This window comes from Larimichthys crocea, unplaced genomic scaffold, assembly GCF_000972845.2.
Source record: "Larimichthys crocea isolate SSNF unplaced genomic scaffold, L_crocea_2.0 scaffold110, whole genome shotgun sequence".
Lineage (NCBI taxonomy): Eukaryota > Metazoa > Chordata > Actinopteri > Sciaenidae > Larimichthys > Larimichthys crocea.
Window position 1 is genome coordinate 239,479 of NW_020851508.1, and position 21,371 is coordinate 260,849.

Genomic DNA, 21,371 nt, shown 5'->3' on the forward strand with positions numbered 1-21,371 from the left:
TCCTACGACCATCGACATGCGTCCTACGACCATCGACAAGCTTCCTACGACCATCGACATGCGTCCTACGACCATCGACAAGCTTCCTACGACCATCGACATGCGTCCTACGACCATCGACATGCGTCCTACGACCATCGACATGCTTCCTACGACCATCGACATGCGTCCTACGACCATCGACAAGCTTCCTACGACCATCGACATGCGTCTTACGACCATCGACAAGCTTCCTACGACCAACGACATGCGTCCTACGACCACTGACAATCTTTCTACGACCACTGACAATCTTTCTACGACCATCGACAAGCTTCCTACGACCATCGACAAGCTTCCTACGACCATCGACAAGCTTCCTACACCTCTCTTTGGACCACTCTTCTTTTGCAAACTGCTCCAGGTCTCTCAGATTTGAAGGGTGCCAACAGCAATTTTCAGATCTCTCCATAGGTGTTCTATGGGATTTAGATCCGGACTCATTGCTGGCCACTTCAGAGTTCTCCATTGCTTTGTCTCCAGTCATTTCTGGGAGCTTTTTGAGGTGTTTCAGGTCACTGTCCTGCTGGAACACCCATGACCTCTGACGCAGACCCAGCTTTCTCATACCAGGCCCTACATTACAGGCCAAAATCTTTTGACAGTCTCCAGATTTCATGATCCCTTGCACACTGTCAATGCACCCAGTGCCAGAGGCAGCAAAACAACCCCAGAACATCTTTGAACCTCCACCATGTTTGACTGTAGGTACCGTGTTCTTTTCTACAGGCCTCTACAGGTTTTCTGTGAACAGGAGAATGATGTGCTTTGCTAACAAGCTCTACCTTAGTCTCATCTGTCCACAAAACCTTCTCCCAGAAGGATCGAGGCTTACTCGGATACATTCTTCTCTCGTCTCTGTGTCAGAAGTTGGGTTCTCCTCGGTCTGCTGCCATAGCGCCTCATCTCGTTCAGATGACGACGTATGGTTGGAGCCTGCAGTCTGCAGGACAGCCTGAATTTGTGTGGAAGTTGACTGAGGTTGTTTATCCACCATTCAAACTCTCCTGGGTTCAGTGCTTCTCCATGCTTGGTGTGGCACACAACACAAAGGTTGAGTCAACTTTTATACTCTAACTGGCTTCAGGTTTGATATGTTGCCACAGGTGGGTTCAAACAAACATCACATGCTTGAAATGAAATTATTTTAATAGGGTGTCAATGATTTAGTCCAGTTTTGTGTAAAAATCTCCAGTTCTGGAGCCAGCTTGGGTTTATAACATCTCTGATCATCCCCACAGAACTTTCTGGATCTTTTTGGACCTTCTTCAACTTCATGACTGAAATATTTTATTGCAGCAGTAAAATTTATTCAGCATCTGGCACCCAGACTTCACTCCCTGCAGATATTGGTCCGTCTTCTCCATCAGGAGCTCCCAAACTTTCCGTGACGTCCCCGCAGACGTCACGGAGACTACGTCCAGGTTCATAAGGTTGAAGAAATGTCGAAGGCTTAAAGTGTGAAACACTTTCAAATATTAATGACGTGTGTGTCCTTCAGCTGAAACAGGTGGAAGATTTAAATCTAAAAATATATAATATAATATATATTATATAAAATATGCTGTTATGTTTTCATGTCGGTGGTCAAACAGGACGTGACATCATGGATGGAGGATTATTAATGAACGTATTCATGTCAGATCGATATTTATAAATTCTAAACTTTTTCCTGTTGAATGTTTGTTTTTATTTTTGTCTGTTTGATTCATTTTATTTATTGCAGAGTTTGACCGCCGAGGGCTTCCGTATGTTTCTGTGTCTGACTTCCTGTCCAGGTCCAGTGTGCAGGATGTAGTTGCATCTGCTGGTGTGTTCGCTGCATTGCACCCTCCTCACATCGCCCTCGGCCTCCTCCCTCTGTACATTTAAACTTTCACTCACTTCTGCTCATGGGGTGAGTGTGTTTGCTCTGACGCTGTTAATCTGCCCGGCGACACTTTTTTATTTCCTCAGATAATTTGTTGTTTCTGGCGCTGGCTGATTTATTTAACGACCTGCAGGCGGGCTCATAAATAAAGATAATTAGAGGGCGTGTCCGATCTGTAAAACACTGCAGTTAACATTCTGACAGCGACAGCGTCCATCTCTGCTCCCGCCTGGCGTCCACGTCCCGGATCTGACCGTGACCACGTGACAGAGCGCGAACATCGCCGACGTTACGTCACGCCTCCTGACACAGAAGAACTCTGGGCGCCAGCAGCCGCGCTGACATCATCGGTCATGATTCAGTCAAGCCGTCAAACATGACAACCGCGAAGCGAGCCGACACTTCCCGCGCTCGTTAAGGCTTCAGGATGATGAATGTGCTGAGAGCTCGTTAAGAAGACAGGCTAACGAGTTCCTCCTCCTCCTGCGGCGATCTGTACGTTTAAAACATGACTGTGATGAACTCACCTGAGGTCCAGGTAGGCCGGGGAATCCTGACGGCCCTGGTTGACCTCTGACCCCTCTGGCTCCCTGCAGAGACAACATGGATTGTTAAATCCAGCATGAGGACCGGTCTCGTCTGGTCTTTGTGATCTCTGGATCACTCACCTGTGGACCTGAAGCACCTGGGCTGCCCGGCAGTCCTGCAGCTCCTGGCTGTCCAGGTGGACCCTGCACACACACACACACACACACACACACACACACACACAGTTTAGAGTCAGAGTGTGTCCTGCAGCGTGAAGCAGCTGACTGTCTCTCGCTCTCCTACCTTCTCACCAGGTGACCCTCTTCTCCCATCCGCGCCCTGAAGAACAAAACATCAGGTTCATTCACATATTTCATGAACAATGTGTCAACAACAGAATATTCATTTATCGCCATCGTCACATTCACGTGTTCGTATCCATGGAAACCGTGAGTTAACGGTTACATGGTGACGTGTTGATGAACTGACGTCTGTGACCTCCTGTTGACCCACACTGACCTGTGATCAGCTGATCAGCGTCTCTGTCTCTGCGTCTGTCCTCACGCTGTAACTCTGAGGAGGACGGAACGCTTCACGGCACACAAACGTGCTACGTGCTACGTGCTACGTGCTAGCTCGTCCATGTTGAAAAGAAAACCATGTTTTGATGGTTAAAAGCTCCAGTGTGGTTAAAGGACGGTTAAATGTCAAAGTCATATAGTCACATCTAAAGATAGCCACTGTTAGCAAAACGCTAGCTAACTTGCTAACTAATGATTGATGCAAATTAGCTAGTACATGCTAACACCAGAGATTTAACTTTTAAACATTTTGACTTGACTGATGTCGATTAGCTGGCTAGTTACTTCCTGTTGTTCTGCAGCAAAACGCTGGCTAACTGGCTAGCTGATTGATGTGCAGCATACTAGCTAGCCAGTTAGCTAGGGGTTTGCTAATATTACCGTTGAGATGCAGCTAGCCAGCTAATGTTTGATGTAGATTAGCTTGTTAGCCAGCTAATGTTTGATGTAGATTAGCGTGCTAGTTAGCCAGTGTTTTGCTCTAGCTAACTAGCATGCTAGCTGAAGGTTTGTGTGCAGCAGATTAGCCAGTTAGCTGCTATTTTGCTAACATTAGATGTAAGTGTGTAGTGTCTCTCCTGCAGACGAGCTAACACGTAGCATATCTGTACATCTATCTGAGGCTTGCTGTGATTGGAGCACAGCACACAGAAAGAGGCGGGGCTTAGAAAGAACAAAGTCTCACCGGGTTTCCAACGGTTCCACTCTCACCTGGCCGCCCGTCCCGTCCAGGTGTACCCTGAGGATTTAAACACATCACGCCTCAGCATATGAACCAATCAGGACTCAGGCACAGTGAGCAGTTTGCAGTGTGGCGTCCCTCACCGGTAGACCTTGGTTCCCAGACTCTCCTTTGGCTCCAGGGACGGTGTTATCGGCGCCCGGCTCGCCCTGTCAGACAAACTAAAGATAAACTCTGCACAGTGTTTGGTTTCTTTAAGTGGAGCGTGCAGCTGTGTTTGGCTACGTGTTCATCGGCACATTGAGTGTTTATGAGCGTGACTTTAAACGTTGTTTTAACGTTCTCGTACAAACTGTTTTGGCTGAAAGCTGCAGGACGACGTGCAGCCTGTTTACTGGATGGACTCACATGAAGGAAATGTTTTTCATAGTTATAGATTTATTTTGACGGGACAGCTCAGAGACTTCCTTCCTGTTCTTTACAAGCCGTAATAAATCTGTCTCAGAGAAAACTACAAAACTACAAATCCCAAAATGATCCAGGACGTGTCATCTGCTCCTGCTGAGCACTGGCTCTGGTTCTGGTCCATGTGTTGTGGGCACATACAGAACATACATACGACACAGCGGTTCTGGTACTGTTGGGTCTGTTTGTTGGACAATAGCTGCATACTACAGCTGTTATATAAGCATGAGGAGTGAAGCCGGGAGGGTCAGAGCGAGGCTGAAATACTACAGAAGGAGGGAGGAAAGGAGGGAGGGAGGGAGGGAGGGAAGGAGGAGAAAGGAGGGAGGGAGTCGTCATTCACTAAGACACAAAACTAATCTCTGGAATTTATCTTCAAGATTTTATCTGCCAGAACAATCACCATCTGTTCAAAAAAAAAAAAAAAAATAAAAAAAAAGGTATAAAAAAAAAAAAAAAAAAAGGAAAAAAAAAAAAAGAAAAGAAAAAAAGAGAAAAAAACTGAGGCCGGTCTGCAGCGTCACAAGAAACTGCATTTCCTCTAACGTCCACCTGAGGCTGGCTCCAGAAGTGAGTCGGTCTCCATAAGTCCCCATGTCCAAAGTGTCCAACTTCACAGCAAAAATAACAGGTTTTAAAGCCTGGTACAAAAACTGTTTTGGTCACGGAGACTACGTCCAGGTTTTAGACAGTGTGTGGGGACGTCACGGAGACTACGTCCAGGTTTTAGAGAGTCTGATTCCAGAACAGCTTAGCACAAAGCCGTGTAATGGAGGGAAACATCTGATTATCATTATTAAACATATACAGAGAAAATTTCAAGACTCACCGGATCTCCTCTCAGTCCTCGCTGTCCTTTCAGACCCTCCTCCCCTCTGATACCTGGGATACCCTGAGGACGACAGTTCAACCTGTCAATCAACCACCTGGAGGTCAAAGGTCAACACCTCTGAGGCGTGACAGCTAAAGAGGAATTACACTTAGTCAGTCTACGTCACAGAGACTACGTCCAGGTTTTAGACAGTCTGCGGGGACGTCACGGAGACTACGTCCAGGTTTTAGACAGTCTGCGGGGACGTCACAGACAGTCTGCGGGGACGTCACAGAGACGACGTCCAGGTTTTAGACAGTCTGTGGGGACGTCACAGAGACTACGTCCAGGTTTTAGACAGTCTGTCACATATTAAAGTTGTTTACTGGTTTTCCCGGGTGTCCTCTCTCTCCTCGTCCTCCGTCGCTGCCCGTCACTCCCTGCAAACAGAAAAAAACAGAAACATCTTTTGACTTCCTGGACACACCCGCTCATTTCCTCCATAATGAGACAAAGATACAGATTGTGTATCTGAACATCTGATCTGCAGAAACACCTTCAGGAAGCCCGAGATAACGTCATGATCTTATTTTGAAACTCTACGTGTTCATCGGCACATTGAGTGTTTATGAGCGTGACTTTAAACGTTGTTTTAACGTTCTCGTACAAACTGTTTTGGCTGAAAGCTGCAGGACGACGTGCAGCCTGTTTACTGGATGGACTCACATGAAGGAAATGTTTTTCATAGTTATAGATTTATTTTGACGGGACAGCTCAGAGACTTCCTTCCTGTTCTTTACAAGCCGTAATAAATCTGTCTCAGAGAAAACTACAAAACTACAAATCCCAAAATGATCCAGGACGTGTCATCTGCTCCTGCTGAGCACTGGCTCTGGTTCTGGTCCATGTGTTGTGGGCACATACAGAACATCTCGTTTGTCTGACCTCTGCGAGCCGTGAGCTCCTGCTAGTTCAGAGACTGAAGGAAAGTTCATGTCATGAAGAACCTCAGAGAGTTTTATCTCTGATTGGTTTATTCTGGATAATGACATCCTCAGTCTGGATCTTCACGTCTGACTCCCGATCTTTGACCCGATCGTGTCTCTACAGATCGACGCTCGATCGCTGCTGAAGTTTGTACCTGCTCTCCGTTGACTCCGTCCAGTCCGTCTTCTCCGTCCTCGCCCTGCAGAGAGAATCGAGCGTCGGCTCGGGTCATTTGACTCAATCTTTGTTGGTCCAAACATTCCTCGCTACATACAGCAGGTCACATGACCTCCTCCCTTAATCACTTTCTTACATTCCTGCCGGTCTGAGTCACTCACCCTGTTTCCGCGGAGGCCTCGGTAGCCCTGCAGACACAAACCGCAAAGAGTTACAACATCTGGCCAAAAACAGCTGCTGCTGCTTTGATCAAGCGTGTACAATCAGTAATGTGAGACGAAGCGTTGGTACCTTTGGCCCTCTGATTCCAGAACAACCCTGCACACCCTGAGGTCCACTCGGCCCGGGATATCCTCGGTCCCCCTGCGACGTACAAACAAAGTGAGCCGTGATGCCGTACAGCAGAGTCCTGACAAGCTAAGACGCCACTAGCATGGCTGACGGAAATAAACATCAGATATCATTTGCCAGTTATCTCCTGGTCAGTTTGCTTCCTGTTTATTACAGCGGGATACACTTTGTACTAATCGCTGCTTCCTTAATGACAGGAAGGAAGAATCATTTCTAAAACATCTGCGAGACGCTAAACTTTGTTTTCACAGTATTTTACTTCCACAACATGTTTTCACATTAGCAATACTAGCTAACGTTACCTAGTTTTGGTCTAAAGTTGAACGTTGCTGCAAAGCATTCACACTGTTTTACTTCCACAACATGTTTTCAGACTAGCAATAGCAGCAAATATTAGCTAGCATTGGTATTGTATGCCAACACCAATACTGGCTAACGCTAACGTTAACTAACGTAAAGTCCAAAGTCGAAGCTAACGTAGCTGCGAAGCGCGTCAAATAAATTGTCATGTTGTGGCTTCAAAATTGAGCTACTGTTGTAGTCACGTCGTTCCTCACAAATGTTTTCAGGACCTCCTCGTTAATTAAAGTTGTATTAATAGTAAATAATCTTCAGGACGAACATTTGGAGTTAAACGTTAAATTCATTCTCGTGCTTCTGTTTTGACGAATGCTTTTGTTTTGAAGGAGTCGCCTGCTGACTCCATCACATGTTTCAGCTGCAGACGTATGAGACACAGTAGATGCAGCTTTATTATTTAGTTTGTAAAGGACTGTTAGCCATGGTCGATGTGTGTTGAGGTGTGAATGAAGACTCACAGCGAGGCCTTCGTCTCCGGGGTATCCGGGGAAACCCTTCTGCCCCGACACACCCTGTTCAAAGAAAAACACACAGAGCAGATTCAGTGACAGAAACATGAAATGAAAACCAAAGACAAAATATCAGCTGCTTTTCAACTCTCTGTGATTTACACACTTTATGATGGACACGTAGCTTTAGCATAACCACTTAGCTAAAGCAGCAAACCGCTAATTAGCTGCTGCTAACAGAACCGGCTCAGCAGCTGGACCGGGTTGGAGCACAGAGACCAGCAGGGAATAACGTGACAGCACCGAGCTGATTCACAGACTTTATGATGGAAACATTGATCAGCAGCAGAGCTAAAGCTAATATAACAAAGCTAACACAGCTACCACTGAGGACCCAGCTGGTTTGGAGCTAATGCTAATGTGGCTAACTGTTCACTGTTAGACTGGACACTGCCGGTTCAGAGGTTGGGTTTGGTCGTAGGTCGGTAGGTTGACGCTGATGCTGGGATGTAAAGTTGAAGCAGGCCTTGTCGTTTATTTCATGAAATCACTACAAGTGTCTGCTTGCTCTGAGCCCGGACCAGCCTTCTAATTGCTTCTGACACATTCTTGACATCACGTTTAGTTTAAAGGAGTGTGTATTGGAGTCACCTTTGACCCCAGGGGGCCCCGGGAGCCGCGAACACCTTCATGTCCGGAACATTTGCACATGACGTTGCAGCACACTCTATCTGACACTGCATCCTGCAGAGAGAGACAGAAAACATTATTACATAGTCATACTAACTCTGATTTCCTTTAATGGATTTGATGGTCCCTGTATTGATCTTGTCCTTTTTTATCAAAATATTCCTTTAAACCCTCTAAAGTTTACTGGATTCTCCTCAACATGGTGAGTAATTAAACGGACAGGCCAGGACACGAAAACCTTTTTCTGAACAGATGTCATCACAGTGACAACGCTCAGCTGTGATGTTCTGCAAAGAAAGATGACGAACCAAGACAAGGTGGATGGAAAACAAAAAATATGAATAGTGAAACTAGTTCTAGCAATTTTTACTCACATATGACACTACAGCAAAAAAAAGACACATCCTATTATATGAACGAGCCTAGCGCCATTAAAACATGAAAAAGCTGCCGGAGCTGAAGAGGTATACGAATGTTAGTTGTACATATGTTTTATATTTTTGCAGTCAAATGTGATCGTCGTTTCAGGAAGTACTACATCGACGTGTACTAACATAAGTATCTGAATTGAGACACAAACTTCTAGCTATTTTTTGAGGACTGGTGAATGAATTTTCTGTCACCAGACATTTAGATCAAACTTCACTAAGAACAAGTGCTGTTAGCTAAGAGCTAAAACTAAATGTTGCTGAAACCATCATGTGTTAAACTCTGTGTAAAGTCAGAATACATAAATAAATAAATGTGTTCTGAGTTTGTCAGGCCAAAGAAGAAAGTGTTATTAACCATCCAGCTAAATTTGAGTGAAATCAGGTGTCAAAATCAGGTAAAAATCAATTCTCAGCTCCAGGACTGTGGGGGCGTGTCCTCTGAAGGCGCTGAAGCCACGCCACTACGACTGTTACAAAATGTAATGGACACATTATGAGACGGTTCTGGTGTTTTTGGAAAGAGTTTGATTCCCTTTGCCTTTGATGGTCTTTCTGGAAGTAACCTAGCTGGTGTACTTCGTCCAAAGATATTTTTGAGATCTGCCTGTTAGCATTAACTTACGATCTGTTTGAGGACGGTGCTGCCAACACTCTGCATGCCGATGCTGAGAGGAAGTTTGTAGCCGAATCCTCGTCCGAACTCGACCATCTGCAGCTGGTTGGAATCACGGGCTCCGTCCAGGGCCACAATCAGCAGAGTGTTCACTCCTGCAAGAAACAACATGCAGAAGAAAGATAGTAATGGTAAATATGTCCACAAATGGCTGTGTCAGCTGCCATGACTGATCTCCAATCTTAGTTTTTACCAGACTGTCGCAGCAGCTCCGATTCATGCTCCAGTTTCATCACATCCTCATCGAGTCCATCTGAGAAGATCACCAGCACCTGATGGATGGAAGTCCTTCTTAAAAAATGCCATGATCACTCAGTTCAGGAGCAATTTGGGGCTCAGTATTTTGCTCAATGACAGACTTGCTGTATCAAACCCTGAACACGACCAAATGCTTGTGTTTGTGTATGTAAGACGTCTCAGGCTCACCTTTACGCCAGCATTGGACTTGCTGAACTTCTCCCCAAAGGATTTCAGCAGGGCGGTGTTGAAGTAAGTTGGCTCTGTCAAACGCTGTCTCATGACTTTCCTCACCGTCTCTTCATTGTAGCTCTCAAAGCTGATGTCATCCAGAATACGTCCGCCACGAGCTACCAGTCGAAAGCCGATTTTGGGATTGATGGGACCGGGGGGTTTGATGCAGCACAGGCCTTCTATTGTGGAAACATAATGGACGATCTCTGGCAGGAAGGTCTCGAGTTTTGTGTGGCCACTGACCAGCATGTCACCAGAAACTCCGGTTCTTTGAGTAATATCAAATCCCATGGCGATATGAACGGAGCAAGCTGTAGCAAATGGAAACATTTCTTTAAATCCAGAGGTAACAGACACAACGAAATATGAAGGAGGAAGAAAGATAAAGTCACACTTTTCAACTCACCAGATTGTTCGCTAGGTACTAGGGGTTTGGATTTGCAGATTGTGTCAACGACCTTTTGCTTGATCTTTTCCAAGCTGCCAAAGTTCTGCACAGTAAACAGCCTCTCCGGGGTACCAGTGATTTGCAGGAGCTCCAGATCGTGGACGTCTCCAATGCCAATGGCAAACACCTCAATCCCCATTTTCCTGAGACTGTCAGCTGCATCCTCCACATCATCCTGAGATTCACCGTCCGTGATCAGCACCAGATTCTGGGAGATCTTGGAAGATATACGGGAGCCCGTTGATGCCTTAAAATAGTCCTTGATGGAATCCAGGGCCCATCCGATGTTGGTGCCTCCACCAGACTGATTCATATCCGAGATGTGCTTGCTGATGCTTTGCTCAGTGTAGAACTCGTTGAGGTAAAACTCTTTCTGGAAAGTGCTGCTGAACTGGGCAACTCCTACACGCACTAAGTCTTGGCTGACTTTAAAGCTGTTTATTAGATTTGTTGTGAAGTTCTTCATGGTGATGTAGTCCTGCGGGTCGATGCTGCCGGATTGATCAAGTAGGAAGACCAAGTCAGCCTTCTGTTTTTCACAAACTGCAAAAGCAAACAGAGGAATTGTATTATTACATAAATAAGTATGGTATATACCTGCCATGCTTCAAGTCCATTGACATTAACAGCTGATATTTGTCACAAGTACATCAATGTTTCTTTGTATGTTGGCACATATATGTACTTAAAGAAACTGCAGTACAAGCTACTTCTAAACTAACTGATGTTATGAGTTGTTACTGATTCTCCATCAAGATTTAGAACTACTGTGTGCAACCCCATGACTTGTTTTCATCTTACCTGGCTTGGTGGAATTGCAGAGGACATGAGTGATATTCTTGTACAGAGTTTCCAGGGCTTCAAAGTTGTCCACATAGAACACTTTGGAAGTGTCATGACCAGACATAATCTCCAGCTGTGTCCTGTTGGCTCCTTCAACTCCAATACTGAAGACGCTGATCCCACGTTCCCGCAGCGCCACAGATGGCACAACCAGATTGTTACGGTCGGTAGCATCACCATCTGTGATCACCATGAGAATCTGTGGCACCTGGAGATCCGCCCGACCACCATGCGCTTGGTCAAAGTACTGTAAGGAGTACGTCAAAGCCTTCCCAGTGTAGGTGTCTCCATATGGGGACTTCAGTGCTTCTATTGCTTTAGTAACCTCTTTTTTGGAGGTATGATCTTTCAGTTCAAAAATAGACTTGGCGTCTGTGGAGTAGAGAATGACCCCAAAGCGAGTCAGGTTCTTGCCAACTGTGGTTTGGTTTACCATTGACACCATAAACTTCTGCATGCTTCTAAACTTTTCCAGAGTTATGCTTGTGGAGCCGTCCACCAGGAAAATAATGTCAGCTTTTTCTGTCTTCTTACAATCTGGTTGGAAATAAAAAGGATAAAAAGAGCAGATAAGGTCAGAGGGAAAGGTTGGAGAACCAATCAAATTATATGCAACCAAAGAAAACACCCTAATATTTTTATGTTCAGCCTTGTTAGTTTGCAAACTACTGACCAGTTTATCAGTTCAGACAGCTTGTGCTATGTATGGGAACCAAAATTTACCAAATTAAAGTGTTAAAATGAATTCTAGTGGAAGAATATTGTCTGGCAGTGCAATGGGGAGCACAAACAAGAAGTTATTTAGATTTCCAGTTTGTTGTACTGAAATTATTTGACATTTTGGGAAAAGCCCTTCCTGCTCTTACCTCCCTCTGAAACACAGAGCTCCATGGCCACCTGGCTTTCCAAGTCCTTCAGAGCGTCAAAGTCCCTCTTAGCATACATCTTGTCTGGTGAACCACTGATCTCCAGCAGCTGGGTGGTGTTGGCTTCCATCACTCCAATGGCGTAGATGATCACTCCCTTGGCCCTAAGAGCTGCGGCGGGACCTTTGACCTGGTCTTGGGCCTCACCGTCTGTTATCACCACCAGCCTCTGCCTCAGGTCAGGACGGCCTCCTCTGCTTGCATCAAAGTACTGTGACACTTTTGTGATGGCTTCACCCGTGTGCGTGCCTCCACCAATCTGCTGCATTTCATCCATGGATTGCAACATTTCATCTTTGCTGTAGTAGCGATCGAGGGGGAACTGTAATTGTTGGATGGTGCTGAACTGCATGACGCCAACATGCACCTCATCCTGACTGATAACAGACTTGCTAATGACAGATTTCATGAAGTCTTTCATTTTCTGGTAGTCTTCTGGATAGATGCTCCCTGAGCTGTCAATCAAGAAAATGAGGTCTCCAGGTCTGTCTTTGCAAGCTGTAGACACAGAGTAGCACAAATATGTTAGTGGGGCTCTTGGTGCTATTGGTGTGTGTTACATAAAGAAGAAGTAGTCATGGTATGGTAGCCAGGATGTGCCAATCTTATATTGTTTTCTGGAGCTTTGATGTTGAAAATTTGGACAGTGGTGTCTAAAGACCTGTGTCGAGATGCAATCAGTGTGTAGACAGAAAACAACAGGTTCGGGGGCTTATGTGGTGGTCTACAAGTTAAGACATCGACCACAAACTTCGAATGAATCATGAACCATCCCCAGTTCACATGCAGCCAGAGACCTTTGTTGTCATTCCTTGTCTTTCACCCCTTATTTCTATACTATCATCTGTCCAATGAAGGTGTGTGTTGCCTTTATCAGCCACATATAGATATGCATTTTAAACTCTAGTTTTCCTTACCGTCTTGAGAACAGATATCTGTGATGATGTCGTCTTTGATGGGCTTCAGAGCATCAAAATTATAGACAAAGAAAGTCCTCTTAGGGTTGCCAGCAATCTCTTCCAGCTCTAATTTATCTGCATTTTTCACGCCAATGGCATAGATGGTTACGCCCTGCGCCCTCAATTTTTCTGCAGGAATCTTGACCTCATCGGAGGATTTTCCATCAGTGATGACCACCAGGTACTCTGGAACTTTGTGACCACGAGTGGCCATTGCTTTATCAAATTGTGGACCCATGAATGTCAGAGCTCTTCCTGTCTCTGTCCCGCCTCCTATTTGTTTAATACCCTCCACAGCTTTCTCCAGTGACTTAGAATCTGAATAGGTTGTTAGATCAAATTCTAGGTTTGGTGAATCTGCATATTTTGCAACCCCTACACGGACATGTTCTGGCCCAATAAGGAAGGTATGTAGAAACTCAATGATGAACTTCTTCATGTCTTGGAAGTCGTTAGGGTAAATGCTACCAGAGTGATCAATCAGGAAGAAGATGTCTGCTTCATCAGTCTGCATGCAGCCTGGAAAAGAAAGAAAAGTACAAATATTAAAACATCAATTGCTTTTTCATGCATCAGTTACTCAGATATCCAAATTCAACATTGAGCATCAATCTAAAGCCAATCCTTTGTTTTAATAGGTACACTACCACAACACTGGTTTCGCAGAACGGAGTTGCTGGTCTACCGCTTCCTTGATGGGTTGGAGCCATATGAAAATATGTTGTGTTTGTTTACTTTGTTTTCTTGTGGCGTGGTAGATTTATTGTCAAGCATATACATCACATTGGACTCTGTATTGGCAGATACTATTAAATGACTCGGATTGGGATGTATATGGTTGATATTAAAGTAAACAAAACAGGTTCAAACCTTCTTTAATGCCAGTTCTTCTTGTGTTGATGGAGACTGCTTGCCGAAGGATGTTTTGGCACATATATTTCTGCAGGCTCTGCTCCAATGGTTTCAACTTAGTAAAACTGTCCACAATAAACATGTGCGTACTGGTGGGATAAGAGGCTATCTGATTCAGTTGTTCCTCGTTGGCGTCTTTGACTCCCAGTGCATAAACAGTGACGCCAGCACGACGGAGTTCAGCTGCTGCTGTGCTCACTTCGTCCTGGGATTCACCATCTGTGATCACCACTGCCACCTGTTGGACCCCCTTATCTTTCCTGCTTCCACGCTCCGTGATAAAAACATTCTCTCGGGCAAAATTTAGGGCAGCTCCGGTGTTCGTACCACCTCCACGATAAGGCAGGATTTTGATGAACTTCAGCAATTCACTCTTGACATTGAAGCTGTCGAGGTAGACCTGTGCTGCGGGCTTGTCATTATACAACACAATGCCCACTCGGACTCTGTTTGGACTGACTTCCAGGCCGCTCACAATCGAGTGCAGGAAGGTGCGCACCAGTTTGAAGTTGGGGGTTCCAATGCTGCCGGACTCGTCAACAATGAACACAATGTCTGCCAGTTTGGCGGCTTTGCAATCTGTGAACAGAATATTATTAAAATCATAATTACCTTATTACTCAAACATTAAGGTATATTTCAAGATGAAGGACAGACTCATACTGGGAATATTCATTCCTTCATAATATCTGTAAAATTGTGTTTTCAGACGAGCTGGGGTCAGGTGTACTGAGTGAAAGGTGCCTTCAGAAAGGCCTTAGATCTCTCTCACTTGTGAGAGCCAAAGCTAACATGGCAATTTACCCATCTGTTAGTAAGAAACAACTTGTATATCGGAGACTTTTTAAATTTGGAAAGGGGAATAAACATAAAAAAACTAAAATTATTAATAATAATAATATTTTATAATATATAAAAAATATAAAAATACATTTTCAAAGGTACACTCATGATACACCTCCATTCACTCACCTCCAGTAAGAGTGATCTCCACTTCCTCTTTTTCGAAAATACCCTTCAGAATCTGCACAGCACTGACTTGCGTGAACTGGTATATGTACGGTGCAGTACCTACGACGCGCATTTCATTCATCGAAGCACCAAGGCTCATGCCCACCACAGTTACTCCTGATGATTTGATCAGACGTGACGCCTTTTGCACGACATCGGCATCATCAGAATCTTTTCCACTCAGGACAACCAGGTACTGCCGGTAGCCTAGGTCTTCCCGACTTCCTGCCTCACTGGTGAAAAAGTGAGTGTTGGCATACTGCAATGCGTTGCCCAGGTTACGAGGCTCGTTGGCTTGCAGTCTGCGATGGCGAAAGCGCTTAATGCCATTTTGGGTTTCCTCTTTGGTTTGGAAAGCATTAAGAAGAAATTCCACCTTAACATCTTGACCATACTGAGCCAGACCCAGACGGTAGGCGGACGCTCCAATTTTAACCTGATTGACCACTCGGTTGAGGACGCCCCTGATCTGCTGGAACTCTTGAGGAGTGAGGCCACTGTCCACCAGGAAGAAGATGTCCGCAAACTTTTCTGCCAAGGCTGAAAGAAAAGAATCAAAAGAGAACAGTGATAAGACATGCTGTCATGGCAGACCACCAGAAAACTTTTTTCTTTTGATTGCATCTTGCAGATTCATAAAAAGAACTTGAATTTTTATCACTACTTGTTCTTCAGACCTTTTTAATGTCTTGGTAGGAATGGACCTCTGTAGTTATCAGTAGGTGAAATACACTTTTTTGTTTGAGGGGCTACATTTTCTGGATAGCAAAGAACACCATAATGAGGTTTCATTGCATTTGGAATAGCATTATTCCAAAAATAAATAGTAATCGTACCTGGATGCCTTCGGCTCCTAAAAGCCTGGTCAGTGAACCATTTCTATCCACATTTTGGGTTTTTTTGGTTCTCAGCCTCTTTTTCAATCGATCTCTTCTCTTCTGTCTCTTTTCAGCTGAAGTTAAGTTGCTCTTAAAGTTAGTTTTTAGTTGCTTCTGTGCAGTGCAACAAATTTGGGAATTTGTTGTAATAACTCTACAAGATTGATAAGTCTTTTGTCCTACCTTCCCTCTGATCGTCCACGGAGATGCAAACTGTTTGCAGCAGACTGTCCGTCAGCCTCTGCAGAGCCTGGAAGCTATCGATGGAGAACAGGAAGCGCTCTGATGGCCGATTGGCGATGGACCCAAGCTCCTGCAGGTTGACTTGTCCTACACCAATGCCAAACACTATGACTCCCTGCTGCCTCAGAAGCTGAGCAGGCACTGTCACATCGTCTGTGGAGTCACCATCTGTGATGACCACGAGGATCTGAGGCACCCGTTCCTTGGCTCGGCTCCCCGCCTCTTCAGTGAAGTACTCTCTGGTGAAGTTGATGGCCTTGCCCGTTTCTGTGCCTCCTGTTCGGTAGGGAAATGAGTCCAACTGAGCTAGTAGAGAACTCTTGTCCATGTGATCCTTCAGCAGGAACTCCTTGTAAGGATCGTTACTGTACTGAGCCAAGCCAACCCGGACTTTGTCAGGGCCGATGTCAAGGCCTGTGACAACGCTTCGGAGGAACTGCCGGACCTCTTGAAAGTTATCAAGGCCGATGCTGGAAGAGCCATCGACCAGGAAGACGATGTCGGCCACGGTGGCTTTGGCACATTCTGGACAGGAGAAAGACAAAATTCAGTCTGTGCAATTCACTGAGACTTACATTGTCCAAGAATATCATGATCTCTGTCTATTGCAAACACACACAAAGTATGCCAAAATAACAAAATCCGGCTCAGTTAATGAACTAATTAAACATTATTCTCCCTGTTTACATCTCTCAAATGATTATGGGGATCATAGTTCTAAAACTTGTGTGTTGTCTTAATTTAGCCTGGAATCAGACAGAATTGAATGTTAAGGTCAATGTTTCCTTTGAACAAGGCATGAAATCCTATGTTTGGACCAGTTGTATGTGGACAAACCGAGTGGTATGACACGTATTACCTTGAGACAATTGTAGGAGTTGACGTTTGACTTCCTCAACAGTCGTGCAAAGTGTCTGGATGATGCTCTGAGAAATTCCCTGCAGAGCTGCAAAATCGGACACACTGTAGACATGCTGACTGTGCGGCTCGTTCGCTATCTCTTTGAGCTGGTCTTCGTCTGCATCTTTAATACCAATGGCATACAAAACAATTCCCTTTCTCTTCAGATCCTGGGCGTGGGACTCCACGTTGTCTTGGGATTTGCCGTCGGTGATCACCACAGCGATCTGCGGCACATTCTGGCCAGCTCGGCTCCCAGCTTTCTGCACAAAGTGCTCTTTCAGCATGAAGTCTAAGCCTTGACCTGTCTCGGTACCACCGCCCATGTAAGGCAACTTGCTGATGTACTGGAGGATATCCTTCTTGTTCTGATGGGTGTTGAGCAGGAACTCAGTGCGTGGAGTGTTGCTGTATTGGACTAGCCCAATGCGGACATGGTCGGGTGAGACGTCAAAGCTGTTGACCAGTGTGTACAGAAACTGACGGATCTGCTTGAAGTTCTCAGTGCCGATGCTCCACGACCCGTCAACCAAGAAGACGATGTCAGCTACAGCCTCTTGAGTGCAGACTGAGGGGGAAGGTTGTCAGGTCATGGAGAGGTCTTAAGAATTCACAGGCTGACCCAAACAGTTCTTGGTTCTTAGAGAGCGTGGCAGCCAGAGCGTGATTTGCAAAAAGAAATGGCGGGTTGCCTGAGCTGTGTGCAAGCCAGAGGAGCAGGGATTTACTCTGAAAGCACTTACCTTCAGGTGGACATACGAGTGAGGAAATATGAAACAAGCTTGTGTGTGTCTTACAGCTCCTTCAAAAAAGTGTTGATGTTGCAAACAGAAGGTTGACAAAACTTCTTGTTCTTGCTCCAAAGTGTTCAACATCAGCACAAACTCCAAAAATTCACATTCAAGTACCTGGCTGCATAAAAAACATTTGCATCTAAATATCTGTATTCATCACTAGTTCTGGGTTATTCCAAAAACACCTCAAAGAGTTTATTCAAGTTTATTGTATTCCTACTGTAATGGAGTATATCGTCAATGAAAACCCTGGATCTCCATTGACAAGAACTGATTTCTCATGGCAAGTTAATGTCCAAGTCTTTTAACCATAATTTAGTACAGTGTCAGTGGCTGTCATGTCTAGGAGCCTGAATGATACAGTGTGTTGTATTAATACTGTATGTACTGTGGTCGCTAACCTCAGAGCTGAATAAATGCAGGTTAATGGGCGACACGCAGCGAGCATCACTCAGAGTTTCTTGAGAAATGCTCTCGCTCGTCTATGTTTTTTTAAATCTTTATGCAACCAGACAAAGGTGAACGAAGCTTTCCGTGACAAATTAATGCATCACATCCAAGTGCTCAGCAGCAAACACATTCATGATTCATGTGCAGGGTTAGTAAAGGTGCTCGGTATCAGCTCTGTGAGGTGTGTGTGTGTGTGTGTGTGTGTGTGTGTGTGTGTGTGTTAAGCTACATACATGGATTATATAAAGTGAATGTACAGATGTTATGGGCTGATGTAATGTTGAGAAACAGGCACGTTTGCCATGATCCTGTATGTGCTGGTATGCAGGAAGTTAAGTCATAGCAGGATAATCATATCCACCTGTCTTCTGAGTGATCTGAGCAGTGTTGCCGTAGAAACACGCCGCCATGATGAGGCTGAGGAGAAGACCCCGCCTCCCCTCCATGCTGTAATGGCTCTCGGGTTTCTCTCTTCCTACAGCACAAAGACAAAGACGACCATAAATACAGAGTCTGTTTCCCATCATGAAGGCAGCGTGGGGGACGGGGGGTTCCAGCAAATCATGTTACAATTTAGTGCACACATTTAAAAACAGGACACGCCCACAACGGACTTCAAAACGTTGGTTTTTCTCCAGAACCAAACAGCTCGAAGCTGCGGTGCAACAAACATGCCACACATTCAGACGACTTTTCTGAACCTTTAATGTGTGTGACAGAGTATTAACCAGGCAGCAACCTCAGTGTCTGTGAAGAGAAGCCAAAACACTGCAGTTCATTTCCAAATGTCCAACTTCACAGCAGAAATAAACATGTTTACAGCCTGGGACAAAAAACAGGTCCAGGGTTTAGACAGTCTGCGGGGACGTCACGGAGACTACGTCCAGGTTTTAGACAGTCTGCGGGGACGTCACGGAGACTACGTCCAGGTTTTAGACAGTCTGCGGGGACGTCACGGAGACTACGTCCAGGTTTTAGACAGTCTGTGGGGACGTCACAGAGACTACGTCCAGGTTTTAGACAGTCTGGGGGGACGTCACAGAGACTACGTCCAGGTTTAGACGGTCTAACTTGAATCAGCTGTTTGGTTAACCTTCATTAGTGATGGTCTGAGCAGCAGGAAGTCAGCAGTGGATTCACCATATTTCAAATAGTTTCCTGATCATCTGTGATGTGCCAGACAGAGTCTGCTGCCCACAGATGACAGGAAATGGCACTATTATGCCGTAAGCAGAGCCAGATGGAGCGGAGAGGATCGCTTTGAGTTCCCCGGCTCTTTGGTCTGAATTCATTTGGCTGCTGGAGCACTCGGATTCTCTGGAAATCCAAATAAAGCCCTGAGGAAACAGAGTGGAGAACAGAGCTGGAGATGTTCTGGAGCTGGGCACGGTGACGGTCACAGCACATGTGTGAGTCAGAGGTTCTCTGCTCTTTATTTGGAAATCTCCATTTCTTCATTTATTGCGTGCCAAACAAATTAAGTGTGCGGCACGCAGCCAGCTCTGCTATTAAACTGAAGTTCTTCTGCTGACCACTACATGTTGGCTCCAAGAACACATTCAGGCTCCAAGATGCATGTTTGGGGCCTGTTAGTCTAACATGACCTGTTAAACTGTCTGCTGCTACCAAACTGAGCTAACAGCTGCTACCAAACTGAGCTAACAGCTGCTACCAAACTGAGCTAACAGCAGCTAACAGCAGCTAACAGACTGAGCTAACATGAGCTAACATGAGCTGACAGCAGCTAACAGACTGAGCTAACATGAGCTAACAGCAGCTAACAGACTGAGCTAACAGCAGCTAACAGACTGAGCTAACATGAGCTAACATGAGCTAACAGCAGCTACCAAACTGAGCTAACAGCAGCTAACAGCAGCTAACAGACTGAGCTAACATGAGCTGACAGACTGAGCTAACATGAGCTAACAGCAGCTACCAAACTGAGCTAACATGAGCTAACAGCAGCTACCAAACTGAGCTAACATGAGCTAACAGCAGCTAACAGACTGAGCTAACATGAGCTAACAGCAGCTAACAGACTGAGCTAACATGAGCTGACAGCAGCTAACAGACTGAGCTAACAGCAGCTACCATGAGCTATTGACTATGACTCGGGTCACATCAGTCAGCAGACAGTAAAGGAAACACAGCTTAGGATCAGGTCCTTTTATTTAGCGTCCTCAGGGACGTCTGCAGAGACTGACTGAGTGTCTCGACACAAAGATGAACAGCAGTAATAACTGATGATTTGGATCCAGACAGACAGGACTTAGTTTCAGTCTTGAATGGTCATTTTTGTCTTTATTCCCTAACTGAGTGAAGGGAAACAGAAAAGCTGCAGGGATGAAGGTCAGCCAAATCCACGAGAGACAACTCTGGACCAGCTGGACCAGAGTGCATCTGGACTTTAGGACCCTTTTCTCAGCAGGTAGACGAACTCTCGTGTCTGCATCATCCATGAGCACTTCAGGGTCAGAATGATTTCCACCAACCAGCCGGCCTGAGGTGATCAGGGAGTCTTTGTTCTGGTGATTCCCTCCTCCCTGCTGAAACAGTGAACGGCTTCATGTGGACACTCATGACCACACACAGTCCCGTCATGAGGTTTGTTGTTGGCCCGTCTTCTGTGCTGATTTATGTTCTGGTGCTGTAACAGACTGGCAGCCTTCCACTCATGATTTATTCAGTATAATCCCGGCGCTGCAGTTGTGGTTTCACGTCACTCGGGGGAGATAAGTTTGTGTCAGGGACATCATTTAAAAATTATACTGAAGACGCTGCAGAAGACGCCCATTCTACACCCTGCTCAGACACGGAGCCAGATCATGAAATCACTGAGACGGGTCTAAAACCTGGACGTAGTCTCTGAGACGTCCCCGCAGACTGTCTAAAACCTGGACGTAGTCTCTGAGACGTCCACCTGGACATAGTCTCTGTGACGTCCCCGCAGACTGTCTAAAACCTGGACGTAGTCCCTGTGACGTCCCCGCAGACTGTCTAAAACCTGGACGTAGTCTCTGGACGAGTCCCCGCAGACTGTCTAAAACCTGGACGTAGTCTCTGTGACTCCCCGCAGACTGTCTAAAAACCTGGACGTAGTCTCTGTGAGTCCCCGCAGACTGTCTAAAACCTGGAGTAGTCTCCGTGACGTCCCCGCAGACTGTCTAAAACCTGGACGTAGCTCTCGTGACGTCCCCGCAGACTGTCTAAAACCTGGACGTAGTCTCCGTGACGTCCCGCAGACGTCTAAAACCTGGACGTAGTCTCCGTGACGTCCCCGCAGACTGTCTAAAACCTGGACGTAGCTCTGTGACGTCCCGCAGACTGTCTAAACCTGGACGTAGTCTCCGTGACGTCCCGCAGACTGTCTAAAACTGGACGTAGTCTCCGTGACGTCCCCGCAGACTGTCTAAAACCTGGACGTAGTCCTCCGTGACGTCCC

At 45.7% G+C, this 21,371-nt stretch overlaps 1 protein-coding gene across 5 annotated transcripts in view; it reads right to left on the reverse strand.

Annotated features, from left to right (window-relative positions):
• col6a4a (collagen, type VI, alpha 4a) overlaps window positions 1–21,371 on the reverse strand; it is a 47,246-nt gene that overhangs the window by 8,099 nt on the left and 17,776 nt on the right. For 4 of the 5 annotated variants that reach the window (XM_027275383.1, XM_027275382.1, XM_027275380.1 and 1 more), the window contains 24 exons: window positions 18,291–18,404; window positions 16,645–17,253; window positions 15,726–16,310; window positions 14,626–15,204; window positions 13,612–14,232; window positions 12,700–13,260; window positions 11,723–12,280; window positions 10,815–11,393; window positions 9,972–10,556; window positions 9,521–9,876; window positions 9,288–9,366; window positions 9,044–9,189; window positions 7,952–8,044; window positions 7,310–7,363; window positions 6,432–6,503; window positions 6,302–6,328; window positions 6,118–6,162; window positions 5,363–5,416; window positions 4,995–5,057; window positions 3,844–3,909; window positions 3,704–3,757; window positions 2,741–2,776; window positions 2,578–2,640; window positions 2,437–2,499 (listed from right to left, as the gene is read on the reverse strand). In XM_027275383.1, the coding sequence (XP_027131184.1) occupies window positions 2,437–2,499; window positions 2,578–2,640; window positions 2,741–2,776; window positions 3,704–3,757; window positions 3,844–3,909; window positions 4,995–5,057; window positions 5,363–5,416; window positions 6,118–6,162; window positions 6,302–6,328; window positions 6,432–6,503; window positions 7,310–7,363; window positions 7,952–8,044; window positions 9,044–9,189; window positions 9,288–9,366; window positions 9,521–9,876; window positions 9,972–10,556; window positions 10,815–11,393; window positions 11,723–12,280; window positions 12,700–13,260; window positions 13,612–14,232; window positions 14,626–15,204; window positions 15,726–16,310; window positions 16,645–17,253; window positions 18,291–18,375 (6,033 nt within the window). In that variant the 5' untranslated portion in view covers window positions 18,376–18,404. The remainder of the gene's footprint in view (window positions 1–2,436; window positions 2,500–2,577; window positions 2,641–2,740; window positions 2,777–3,703; window positions 3,758–3,843; window positions 3,910–4,994; window positions 5,058–5,362; window positions 5,417–6,117; window positions 6,163–6,301; window positions 6,329–6,431; window positions 6,504–7,309; window positions 7,364–7,951; window positions 8,045–9,043; window positions 9,190–9,287; window positions 9,367–9,520; window positions 9,877–9,971; window positions 10,557–10,814; window positions 11,394–11,722; window positions 12,281–12,699; window positions 13,261–13,611; window positions 14,233–14,625; window positions 15,205–15,725; window positions 16,311–16,644; window positions 17,254–18,290; window positions 18,405–21,371) is intronic. The other variant, XM_027275384.1, reaches the window with a different exon arrangement.